The 13832-nt window shown below is 38.3% G+C and overlaps 1 protein-coding gene across 1 annotated transcript in view; it reads right to left on the bottom strand.

Moving 5' to 3' along the window:
• Positions 1–13832, bottom strand: part of MYOZ2 (myozenin 2) — a 53935-nt gene that overhangs the window by 34141 nt on the left and 5962 nt on the right. Inside the window, exon 3 of the mRNA XM_033215121.1 lies at positions 2917–3086. Within this exon, the coding sequence (XP_033071012.1) occupies positions 2917–3086 (170 nt within the window). The remainder of the gene's footprint in view (positions 1–2916; positions 3087–13832) is intronic.

Below are 13832 nucleotides of genomic sequence, written 5' to 3'. Positions count from 1 at the left end.
ATTTTTGAATTCCTGTCATATTAACGTTTCAAGCTGCAATCTACAGCCTTGACAAAGTAAGTGTATCATTGTACAATGTGGCTCACTATCTTCCTTAATGATTTATTGTGCAGGTAATTTTTTGAATTAAGATCAGGCAACACACAGATCATTAAAGACAGAAGGCACCTGAGAGAGTATTGGAGTGCATATCTTTATTTTTAAAATGAAGGGAGAAATTCAGAAAGGCAAAAAACAAAAAACAAAACAAAACAAAACAAAAACCCCTTTTGAGTTAACCCTAAATCACATGGCTGGTGGGAGAGCCAGGACCAAACCTTGGTCTCCTGATTCCCAGGCCAGAGTTTCCTTTAATTACACCATGAAAGGAGTTGGTGCCAAGAACTCTAGAGTTCTGACAGCTGAGTTTCAATCTTCTTTATTATGGTGTTGCTTAAGTCAAATGAACATACTTCCTTGAATACTACTTTACTTATTTTGAAAGAAGAGTAAAATTCATCACACTTCAGAGTATGTTATGTAACTCAATAAAATATGACTTTATTGCATACATTATTATTGCTTATTGCTCTGAGTTATTTATCAATATTTAATTATTTATTTCAATAAACCTGTTTGGGGCCATTTTATTTATTCAGTGCCCAGTCTTCTGGGAATAGTGAAAAATTGTCAAGACATGTTCTTTTTTTTTTTTTTTTTTGAAACGGTGTCGGGCTCTGTGGCCCAGACTGGGGTGTGGAGTGCAGTGGCGTGATCTTGGCTCACTGCAAGCTCCGCCTCCCAGGTTCACGTCATTCTCCTGCGTCAGCCTCCCAAGCACCTGGGACTACAGGCGCCCGCCAGCGCACCTGGCTAATTTTTTTTTGTATTTTTTAGTAGAGACGGAGGTTTACACCATGTTAGCCAGGATAGTCTCGATCTCCTGACCTCCTGGATCCGCCCACCTCGGCCTCCCAAAGTGCTGGGATTACAGGCGTGAGCCACCGCGCCCAGCCAAGACATGTTCTTATATATATTGTGTGTAACCAGCACACATTCGACCACAGGTATATAAAATTATAGTCAATAATTTGAAATACTGGTGGTAAGATAATATGTTGTGTTCACAGGGACATTTTAAATCTTATTGTACCTTTCTTCAGAATTGTAGTTAAAGCATTATTCCTAGAGATGTAAGTGGAAGTTATAAAAACTGACATTATTCGTTTATTCAAATGTCTAAACTTGCAGATGACTTTTCAAAGACTTCCTTAAGCCACCTTATTTTGTACTACTCCGTAGAGTCTTCTCTATTGTCATTATTGAAAGAATATGATTACATAGACTCCAGCAGATGGGGTAGGGATTATTTTTGACTCATACTTACAAGATGTTTTTGGTAAGAGGATACTGGGAATACTTATAGGGTACACTGACTTCAACTAAAAAATCATTTCTCACAAGTGTAAATACTATAGTTGAGTAAGATTTGATGGCTAACTGAATTCACGATTAAAACTAGATTTAATCAATGGATGGCTGAAGAATGTTCACAAATATGAAAATAAATTTGTTAAATGTCCTCTCAACATTTTCTGTTAACAAAAAACGTAACAAGGAAAATAGAAATATGGGAAACAAAATGTTGGTGTTTGTGGATGTAGATATTAGTTTCTATAATGTGTTTTAGTAATTATGGTAAAATAAATCAGGGAAATTAGTCTGTTTGCTGTAAAGAAGTGAGCTGTCCATTCAAAACAACTTTTTTTTTTTTTTTTTTTTTTGAGGCGGAGTCTTGCTCTGTCGCCCAGGCTGGAGTGCAGTGGCCGGATCTCAGCTCACTGCAAGCTCCGTCTCCCGGGTTCCCGCCATTCTCCTGCCTCAGCCTCCCAAGTAGCTGGGACTACAGGCGCCCGCCACCTCGCCCGGCTAGTTTTTTGTATATTTAGTAGAGACGGGGTTTCACTGTGTTCGCCAGGATGGTCTCGATCTCCTGACCTTGTGATCCGCCCGTCTCGGCCTCCCAAAGTGCTGGGATTACAGGCTTGAGCCACCGCGCCCAGCCTCAAAACAACTTATTAGTGATGGGAGCTGGTGAGTTTTCAGGCTTAAATTTGTAAGTAAATCTTTAATAGCTCTAGGAAGAAACTCTCAGTAAATAAAACGTATTTGTTGAAGTCATCATGATCTTTTCAAATTTAAGACAATTGCACTGTTCCTTTTTGATTCTTCACACCAGCCATTTGAATTTTAAAGCCATCTTCCCAAAGCTGGTTGCCTTTCTACTATCAACTTTTTCCTCTACAATCTTTTTAAATGACAGTTTAAGTGAATATAATATTAATACAATAAAGTAAAATGTAGTTTAATTTTTGTTTGTTTACTAGCTTTGAGTTGAGGAAATCTCTGTCCAAAGAGTTATATCCAAACTAGTTTTTGTCGTTAGTGAGTACCAGACTTCCCTACACAATGCGGAATAAATGCTTTGAAAGGACGTTGAATGTGTCTGTAGTTCCTAGGCATGTTTTCAGTGCCAAGATTTACTCAGTGAATAAAATGCTTATCCTCGCTTGTGGAGCGCTATGTGCTTTGGAAGTGTTTCCATCTCAAACATGTAACTGGTTGTGATAAGACCATGGAAACTTTTAGTACCACTTCTCTCCATTCCCTCTCCCTCCTCTTAGTGGAACAGACAAGTTCCTCAGTGCCAAATCTACAAGCTTACAATGTCCCTGTTGAACTAAAAGCATATTCATATCATACATAATACTTCTTTTGTTTACCCACCTAAACTATTCATTATGATAAAAAAAAAATAGCCTAACAGAATAAATTGAAAAAAGATATATAGAATATTTGCTTGAGAAACTAGTCATACATACAAATTTAGAAATACTGCTCATTCATTTGGATACCACATGTTCAAGTTATACCTACATTAATTTGTGCTCTAGATTCATACTGGAAATTTTCAAATGTGTATTTGTCAGATCTTCTTTGACGCATCTTAAATAGCCTGGCACCACGGTTACTGAGATGGGATAATTCTTCCAACATGATGTCTCTGGGGATGCTGACCTTTTTGCCCAGGTCCATGCCATCAACATCTGTAAAACAATATTCATATGAGTAAAAATCCCAAAGTAAGCATTTTCAATGCTATTCTAAATTTCTTAATTCTAAAATTCCACCACTTTCTAATTGCATGATCATAAGTATGTTACTTCTTTTCTCTAAACCTCAGTTCCTTCATCTCTAAAGTGGAGCTAATAATACTAATACCTGTTGCAAAGCATTAATATGAGAATGAAATAAAAATGCTTCGTGTAAAGCATGTAGCCTGGTACCTGGCACATAGTGTGAATAAAAGTTACCTGTAATTACTACTAGTACAATTTAGTCTTTCCGTATAGAATGAGCTTTCAAATAGCATGGCTTCATAGTTATATTCATAAACTCTATTTTGCTCCCCACATTTTTATGTGTCAGCTTTAGCTATACTCCTACTGAAATGCCTGCCTACCCACTCCACCCCACCCCATTTCCCAGACTCAGTCAAAATACTATTTGTTCTGCATCTAGCACTGACTAGCCTCCATAAAGTAGGCAGATGATAAGTATTGAGTGAACTTTTCCCCCAATACAGCTCACATGCCATTTATATTAATTTCTTACCTAAATTTTTTATTCATAATTACTCATTCATTCTCTATATTCCCATAACACTGAATCGTATATATTTGATTTTGCTTTATTTGTTTTATGGTTTGCATTTTCTTTAGGTTTTACTCTCTGTGTCTCCCATACGTTAAATATGCCAAACATTCAGTAAATGAGTGTTATTTTCTATTTCTATTACTAAACAGTTTTTCCAAAATCCAAAAGAGATACACGCTTCCACTTGCTTCTGTAATCACTAATATATTTCTGCAATATCCACACAGTCTTTTTGCCACTGTTGACTACCATTAAGTGCATAGGAAGAAAAACTGGGCCATTAGGAAAATAAATAATTATTTTGACTGAGGCAACATTCTTTGATGATACAAAATATTAACCATAACAATTAAGCTTTTGGGAATGTTTAGAATAAAACAACAGAACTACTTGTGTAATTTTCTCCTCACTTTTCTTTTGAAAGAAAAATTAGTTTACCTATTTTGTTTTTTCATGAAGAGGAGTCCACTAATTATAAAAGTCACAATATCAAGATTTTTGCTTCTGGGAAGATGAAGTAGATGTATTTTTTCTTATAAAGCTATTAAGTACAATCTCACATGTTGAACATTATAAATAAATAAATAAATAAATAACTCTGAAAGTGTAAAGAAATAGGCAGACAAGCTAGGGACCCCAGGACCCAAGGAACAACATGGTGGTTAATACTCTGGGTTTTCTTTTAGCCCCTAAATCTCAGACTTGAAGCTGAAGATGATGGCAACCCAAAAACACCAAGAGGTGCAGACAAACAAAGCACCAATGAAAGGCTGTTCTCTCCAGCTAAAGGACCAGGAAAGGAGCTGCCTTTGCAAGACAGAAAATGTTTAGACAATGGCCACGCTACTTTAGCCAAGCACCACAGAAAACACTTTGACCTCACTCTCACCCACATTAAGATCTTGTGGGGAGCCCAGAATTTCACCCTGTGAGGCTGTAACAAGTTTCTCCAATACTCCCACTAGGGTGGTGTCAGAGAGACCGAGTGGGAAGTTGGGACTTTCATTCCTGTTGGCCAGTAACTAGCTCCTTGTCTCCGCAGTCTTAGTGAAGACTATGTGGGAGTCTGAACTCCTGTCCTTTTCTAGCAATAACAAAGAGTATCCCCTCAAGTTTCAGTGGAGCCAAATAGGGAACCCAGACTTCTACATTCACTTGGCAGCAATGAGTTGGCACTCCCCTTTCTCTGCTGGAGCAGTGTCAGATAAGAACAGATGAAAAAGAAGGTTTATTTAAAGAGCAAGCGTCTCAGAACATAATGTGAAAATGTCCAGGCTTAAATTTGAAAATCACTTATCATACAAGGAACTAGAAAAATCTCAAACTGAAGGAAAAAAAAAAAAACAATCAAATGCTAACACTGGGATGCCTGAGATATTAAAACTATCTGACAAAGATTTTGAAGTACCCATAATTTAAAACAATGCTTCAGAAAGCAGTTAGGAAACCACTTGAAACAAATTCTTTTTTTTTTTTTTTATTATACTTTAAGTTCTAGGGTACATGTGCATAACGTGCAGGTTTGTTACATATGTATACTTGTGCCATGTTGGTGTGCTGCACCCATCAATTCGTCATTTATATCAGGTATAACTCCCAATGCAATCCCTCCTCCCTCCCCCCTCCCCATGATAGGCCCTGATGTGTGATGTTCCCCTTCCTGAGTCCAAGTGATGTCATTGTTCAGTTCCCACCTATGAGTGAGAACATGCGGTGTTTGGTTTTCTGTTCTTGTGATAGTTTGCTAAGAATGATGGTTTCCAGCTGCATCCATGCTATAAAGACACATGCACACGTATGTTTATTGCGGCACTATTCACAATAGCAAAGACTTGGAATCAACCCAAATGTCCATCTGTGACAGACTGGATTAAGAAAATGTGGCACATATACACCATGGAATATTATGCAGCCATAAAAAAGGGTGAGTTGAAACAAATTCTTTAAATGGAAAGGTTTTTTTTGCCAATGACTCCATCAGCAGCAGAAGAAAAACAAAAACAAAAACAAAAACAACTCAGCCAACAAATAAAAGATGTAAAGAACCAAATAAAAATTTTAGAACTGAAAATATAATAACCTGAGTAAAAAGCTCAGTGAATGGGCTCAACAGTAAAATAGAGAGGGCAAATGAGAAAAATCACTTAGCTGTTTGAATAATAGAAGTTCACCAATAAGACCAACACAGAGAAAAATAGACTTGAAAACAAATGAACGAGGTATTCTTAGGGATTCATGGGACTCTAATAAAAGATATAGCATTCATGTCATTGAAGTTCCAGGAGAGGAAAAATAAGGGGAGGCTAGAAAACTACTTAAAGAAATCATGGCTGAAAAATGTCCTAAAGTTGACAGGAAATATAAACATACAGATTCAAGAAGCTAAGAGAACCCTAAACATAATAAACACATATAACTCACAACAAGACTTATAATTAAGCTTCTGAAAACTAAAGACAAAGAAAGAATATTGAAAGCCACCAGAGGAAAACAACTTACTTATAAGGGGAAAATAACTAAAATAATAGTGGATTTCTCATCAGAAATCATGGAGGCCAAAAGGAAGTTGTACCATATTTTTCTAGGTGCTGCAAGAAAAGAATTGTCAACCCAGAATCCCATACTCAGTGAAAAATATCCTGCAAGAAATAAAGGGGAACTTGAGACATTCTCAGATGAAGGAAAACTGACAGAATTTGTTGCCTGAAAGCCTACCCTAAAAGAATGGCTAAATGAAGTTTTTTTTAAAACAGAAAGGAAACAATAAAAGAAGGAAGCCTGGAACATCAGAGATAAAGAAGGTATATAGTAAGCAGAAATACAGGTATATACAACAGGCTTTCCTTCTCCTCTTGAGCTTTCTAAATTATATTTTATTGTGGAAGCCAAAATTATAACACTGATTGATGTAAATGTATGTAGAAGAAATACTGAAGACCATTATTTTATAAACAGGAGAGAATAAAAAGACATCAAAGTAGATTTTTTTTTTTTTTTGAAACAAAGTCTTACTCTGTCACCCAGGGTAGAGTGCAATGACCTGATCTCGACTCACTGCAACCTTCACCTCCCAGGTTCGATTGATTCTCCTACCTCAACCTCCCCAGTAGATGGAATTAGAGGTGCCTGCCACCACCACGCCCAGCTAATTTTTGTATTTTTATTAGAGACGGGGTTTCTCTATGTTGGCCAGGCTGATCTCGAACTCCTGACCTCAAGTGATCCGCCCACCTCGGTCTCCCAAAGTGCTGGGATTACAGGCATGAGCCACCGTGTCTGGTCAAAAGTAGATAAATTTTCTGTACTTCACTTGCACTAGTAAAATGACAACATCAGTAGACTGTGATAAGTTATGCATATATAATGCAATACTTAGAGCAACTCCTGAAAGTTACATGAACAGATACATTTGAAAACTCTATACCGTGGCTCACGCCTGTAATCCCAGCACTTTGGGAGGCCGAGGCAGGCGGATCACGGGGTCGGGAGATCGAGACCATCCTGGCTAACAGATGAAATACTGTCTCTACTAAAAAATACAAAAAATTAGCCGGGCGTGGTGGTGGGCACCTGTAGTCCCAGCTACTCGGAAGGCTGAGGCAGGAGAAAGGTGTGAACCTGGGAGGCAGAGCTTGCAGTGAGCTGAGATCCTGCCACTGCACTCCAGCCTGGGTGATAGAGCAAGACTCTGTCTCAGAAAAAAATAAAAATTACATACTTAAGATCTAATACATTAATAAATTAAATATAAATAATCTAAATACATCAATTGATGTCAGATTGGATTAAAAGTGAACCAACTATGGTTTGTTGAACTATGCTGCCTACATGAAACTCACTGCCTATAATAACATTATAAGCAAGTGAAAGTAACAGAATGGAAAAATAGGCATCTAGCAACATCAACCAAATATTATCTGATATTAATATCAGATAAAATCAGAGCAATAAAATTTACCAGAGACAGAGAAGGGCATTATATAATGATTAAAGTGCGAATCCACAAAGATTACCTAGAAATCCCAAACGTATATGCACCAGAAACAGAGCTACACAATATTTAAAGTAAAAAATGTAGAACTAAAAGGAGAAATAGACAAATTTACAATTATAGTTGGAAACTTCAATTCCCCCCATCTTTTTTTTTTTTTTTTTTTTTGAGACTGAGTCTTGCTCTTTCGCCCAGGCTGGAGTGCAGTGGCCAGATCTCAGCTCACTGCAAGCTCCGCCTCCCAGGTTTAGGCCATTCTCCTGCCTCAGCCTCCCGAGTAGTTGGGACTACAGGCGCCTGCCACCTGGCCCGGCTAGTTTTTTGTGTTTTTTAGTAGAGACGGGTTTCACCCAGTTAGCCAGGATGGTCTCGATCTCCTGACCTCGTGATCCGCCCATCTCGGCCTCCTAAAGTGCTGGGATTACAGGCTTGAGCCACCGCGCTCGGCCAGTTCCCCCCATCTTAACAGATGATGGAACAACTAGGCAGAAGAGCAGTAAGAATATAAAGTTCTACAATATTAGCAACCAATAGGACTTAATTGACATTTATATTTTATTCAACAACAATAGAATACACTTTTCTTTCAAGTGCCAATGGAATATATATCAAGATAGATCATATCCTGGGCTATAAAATAAACCTCAACAAATTAAAATGATTAAATTATTCAGAGTGTTAGCACTGATCACAATAAAACTAAACTAGAAATTAGTAACAGAGAAATAACAGGAAAATCTCCAAACACTTGGAAACTGATCAACATACTTCTAAGTAATTCATGGGACAAAAAAGGAAGTCTCAAAGGAAATGAAAAATTCAGTGAACTAAATGAATATGAAAATACAGCATATCAAAATTTATGGGAAACAGCTAACGCTGTGCTGAGAGGAATATTTATAGCACTAAATGCACAGTTAAAAAAGAAAAAAAGTATCAAATCAATAAACTAAGTGTCTACCCCAAAAAACGTAAAAAAGAGATGAACAAAGTAAACCCAAAGCAAGCAGAAGGAAAGAAATAATAAAGATAAGAGCAGAAAACAATGAAATAAAAAACAAAAACAATAGAGAAAATCAATGAAGTATGGAGCTGGTTTTTAAAAGATCAGTAAAATTGACAGATCTCTAGTGAGATTAACACAGAAAAGATAGAGAAGGCACAAATTAACAATATTAGGAACAAAATAAGAGATATCATTACAGATACTGCAGATAGCAAACAGATAATAAGAATATTAATACTACAAACAATTCTACATATAAATTCACATAAACTTGAAAATTAGAAAAAATTGACCAGTTCCTCAAAAAGCACAAATTACCTCAGTTCACCCAACATGAAACGAGTACTTGATTAACTATATTACTATTCAGACAATTCAGTTTATAGTCTAAAACTCTCCTCACCTCCCAAAAGCCTTCAGACTTAAATGATTTCACTGGAGAATTCTATCAAATATTTAAAGAACAATTATCACCAATGCCACATAATTTCTGCCCCAAAATAGAAGAGAGTTCTTCCTAGTTCATTTTATTAAGGTAATGATATTCTGATACCAAAGCCAGAGAAAGACAACACGCACAGACAGGCCAGACGGGGTGGCTCACGCCTGTAATCCTAGCACTTTGGGAGGCCTGAGGCAGGTGGATTGCTTGAGCTCAAGAGTTCAAGACCAGCCTGAGCAACATGGTGAAACCACGTCTCTACCAAACACACACACACACACACACACACACACACACAAATTTAGCTGGGCATGGTGGTGCGTTGGTCCCAGCTACTTGGGAGGCTGAGGTGGAAGGATCAGTTGAGGCTGAGAGGTGGTTGCAGTGAGCCAAGATCAGGCCCTGCACTACAACCTGGGTGACAGAGTGAGACCCTATCTCAAAAAAACAAAACAAAACAAAACAAAAAACACACACAGAAAAAGTTACAAAACAATATACCACATACATATAGAAGCAAAATCTTTAACATATTAGCAAATATAATTAAGCAATATATAAAAAGAATTTTATATCATGAGCCAGTGGGGTTTAATTCAGGGAGGCAACGCTGTTTCACTCTTCGAAGATCAATCAATGTAATTCACTATGTTAACAGGCTAAGGAAGAAAAATCACATTACTATGTCTTTGAGATCTAGAGCGAGGCAAAGATTCACCATGTTAACAGGCTAAGGAAGAAAAATCACATTAGTGTAACTTTGGGACCTAGGGCTAGGCAAAGAGTTGCTAAACAACACCAAAATCACAATCCATAAAAGGAATAATTGATAGACTGGACATCATCAAAATTAAAAACGTTTGCTCTGAGACAGACCCTGGTAAGAGGATGAAAAGACAAGCTACAGGATGGGAAACAATATTTTCAAAACATATAACCTCGAGAACAGTCTAGCATAAATACAGAACAATCAAAATTAACTATTAAAAAAGCAAACAATCCAATTAGAATGTGGACCAAAACATGAAGAGGCATTTCAACTGAAAAAGATATACAGATTGCAAATAAGCATTTGAAAAGATGGTAAACATCATCAGTCACTAGGGAAATGCAAATTAAAATCACAATGATATATCACTACACACTTATCAGAATGTCTATAATGAAAAATGATGACAGCACCATTTGCTGGTGAGGATGTGGAGAAACTGGGTCACTTGCATATTGCTGCTGAAGATGTAAAATGGTACAGACACTCTAGCAAACAATTTCATAAATTCTGTTATAAACTGAATGCAGAACTACCCAGCAATACTGGACATTTATCCCAGTGAAATGAAAACTTGTGTTCTTGGCTGGGTGTGGTGGCTCACGCCTGTAATCCCAGCACTGTGGGAGGCTGAGGCAGGAGGATCACCTGAGGTCAGGACTTTGAGATCAGCCTGACCAACATGGAGAAATGCCATCTCTACTAAAAATACAAAAAATTAGCCGGGCATGGTGGTGCATGCCTGTAATTCCAGCTACTTGGGAGGCTGAGGCAGGAGAATCGCTTGAACCTGGGAAGCGGAGGTTGCAGTGAGCCGAGATCGCGCCATTTGCACTCCAACCTGGGCAACAAGAGCGAAACTCCGTCTCAAAAAAAAAAAAAAAAAAGGAAAGAAAGAAAGAAAGAAAACTTGTATTCTTGCAAAATCATATACACAAATGTTCATAGCATCTTCCTTCTTGATAATCAAAAACCGAAACAACCCAGATGTATTTCAATGGGTAAACTATTAAAAACACTGTGGTCCATCCACAGCATGGTATTCAGCAACAAAAAGGAACAAATCATTGAGAACAAGACCTGGATGAATCTCTAGAGAATTACACTGAATGAAAAAGCCATTCCCAAAAGGTTATATGCTGTGTGTATTATTTCATTTGTATATCATTCTTGAAATTACAGAAAATTTATAGAAACGGAGAGCAGAATAGTGATTGGTCAGGGTTTAAGGAGAGATAGGGCCAAGAGAGAAGTGGGGATGGCTATGAAAAGGCAACACGAGAGACCCTTATGGGAATGGAAATGTTACATCTCTTGACTGTATCAATGTCAATATTCTGGTTGTGATATTGTACTATAGTTTTGCCAGATGTTACCACTGGGAAAGGGCACATGGGATAGCCCTATATTATATCTAACAACTGCGTGTGAAACTATGATTATCTAAAAAAAAAAAATCTCAAGATAAAAAATTTAATTAAGAGCTATCAGGCCATGAAAAGACATGAAGAATCCTTAAATGCATATTTCTAAGTAAAAGAAGCCAGTCAGAAAAATCTGCTTACTGTATGATTCCAGCTATTTGACATTCTGGAAAAGACAAAACTAGAAGGCAGCATAAAGATCCATAGTTGCCAAGGACTTGGAAGGAGGTAGAGAGACAGGGATGAATAACTGAAGCATAGGGGATTTTTAGGGCTGAGAAACTATCCTGTGTGATGCTGTAATGGCAGATATACGACACTGCATTTGTGAAAGCCCATAGAACTGCGTAACACAAAGAGTGAATCCTAATGTAAACTACGGACTTTAGTTAATGCTATGGTTTGAATGTGTGTCCCTTCCAAAGCTCATTTTGAAATTTAATTGCGGCCGGGCGCGGTGGCTCAAGCCTGTAATCCCAGCACTTTGGGAGGCCGAGGCGGGTGGATCACGAGGTCAGGAGATCGAGACCCTCCTGGCTAACACGGTGAAACCCCGTCTCTACTAAAAATACAAAAAACTAGCCGGGCGCGGTGGCGGGCGCCTGTAGTCCCAGCTACTCGGAGGCTGAGGCGGGAGAATGGCGGGAACCCGGGAGGCGGAGCTTGCAGTGAGCCGAGATCGCGCCACTGCACTCCAGCCTGGGCGACACAGCGAGACTCCGTCTCAAAAAAAAAAAAAAAAAGAAAGAAATTTAATTGCCAGGCCAGGCGCGGTGGATCCCAGCACTTTGGGAGGCCCAGGTGGGCAGATCATGAGGTCAGGAGTTCGAGACCAGCCTGGCCAATATGGTGAAATCACATCTCTACTAAAAATACAAAAATTAGCCATGCGTGGTGGTGTGCACCTGTAATCCCAGCTACTCGGGAGACTGAGGCAGGAGAATCGCTTGAACCCAGGAGGCAGAGGTTGCAGTGAGCCGAGGTCAGGCCACTGCACTCCAGCCTGGGTGATACAGCAAGACTCCATCTCAAAAAAAATAAAAAGAAAAGAAGAGAAAAGAAAGAAATTTAATTGCCATTGTGACAGTATTAAGAGCCTAGAGCTTTAAAAGGTAATTAAGCCATGAGTACCCCACCCTCATGGGTGGGATTTGTGACCTTATACAAGGATGAATTCAGCCCCCTTTTCTTTCTTGTCCTCTGCCATGTGATGACTCAGCAAAAAGACCCTCCGTTGATGCTGGCACCTTGATATTGGACTACCTGGCCTCTGGAACCATGAACCAATTTCTGTTCAGTATAGGCTACCCAGTCTCAGGTATTCTGTTATAGCAGCACAAAATGGACTGCAACAGTTATCAATATTGGTTCATCAGTTGTTACAAATACACACTGATGCAAGATGCTAATAATACAGGAAACAGCAGCAGGGAAGAAGTTTATATGGGAACTTATTGTACTTTCTCCCTCACTTTCCTGCAAACCTAAAACTGCTCTACAAAATAAAGTCTATTATTAAAACTGTTTTAAAATTTTTATACCTCTTTCTAATGCAGTGAAGAACAGCTCTGTTTGGCTCTCTAGCATCCCCAAACAAAACAAAACAAAATGCTGTGCTTCGCAGTCCCCAGGAATGGTAGAAATAGCCTATGGAAAAGGCATAAGAAAAACAGAGCAGAGTATGTGAGGGTATTTTACAACAATTTCCTGAGATTTGCTCGTCAACTTTGCTGAGTTCTACAGGGAATATTCACACTTACTTATTTGCAAGTGTTTGGAGTCTCTGTCACTATGTGTTTGGACCATGGAAGGATGAGCAAGTTTATTTTTCAGTGTGTCTATGAATATCCCTCAACATACTAGACAGTGTGATGGGATGCGGTATTTCAATTTTTTGATTCTGGATTCAGACTAGCAAGTTCCATTTAGATTATAAAAGACAGAAGAGACGTTATGCTCTTGAGGTTATTTATATCCATTGTATCTGTATGGGGAAAATATGTAATGTTCTACTACTGTGTATCTCTTTCCAACTCTGTATTTAGGGCTTCCATGGTGGTAGCTTGAATTTGGTCATGGTGGGAGCATTTATATCACAGAAATTGGCAAATTCTACAAATCAGAACATCCCTACTGCTGCCCCATTTGAGAACCAATTGTTAAATATATAATAGCATACTAATGGACACATTCATCAGTGTCAGGGATATTTTGCATAAACAAATAAAACACACAAACAAAAGTCTCCAAGGTTTTCTTCCCTTCCCTTCCCTTCTAATAGTTAAATTTATGATGTCACTGGAGCAAGCGTTTCAGAAACATTTGTGAGTTAAGGAATCTAATGCATGATCACTCTCATTACTTAAACTTTCAGAGTCAAGAACGCTGTCATCTGAGCACACAGATTCCAAGTTCAGCTGTTCCCTGCCCTTCACTGAAAACCCTTGCACAAGTTCTTAATGGTGTGTTTAATCTTGATGCTTGATAAATGATATGTTTTATTT

The sequence above is a fragment of the Trachypithecus francoisi genome, unplaced genomic scaffold (genome assembly GCF_009764315.1).
Source record: "Trachypithecus francoisi isolate TF-2019V2 unplaced genomic scaffold, Tfra_2.0 Lachesis_group1, whole genome shotgun sequence".
NCBI classification, from domain to species: domain Eukaryota; kingdom Metazoa; phylum Chordata; class Mammalia; order Primates; family Cercopithecidae; genus Trachypithecus; species Trachypithecus francoisi.
The sequence above is the reverse complement of the archived record's forward strand: the minus strand, read 5'-3'. Positions and strand labels throughout refer to the sequence as shown.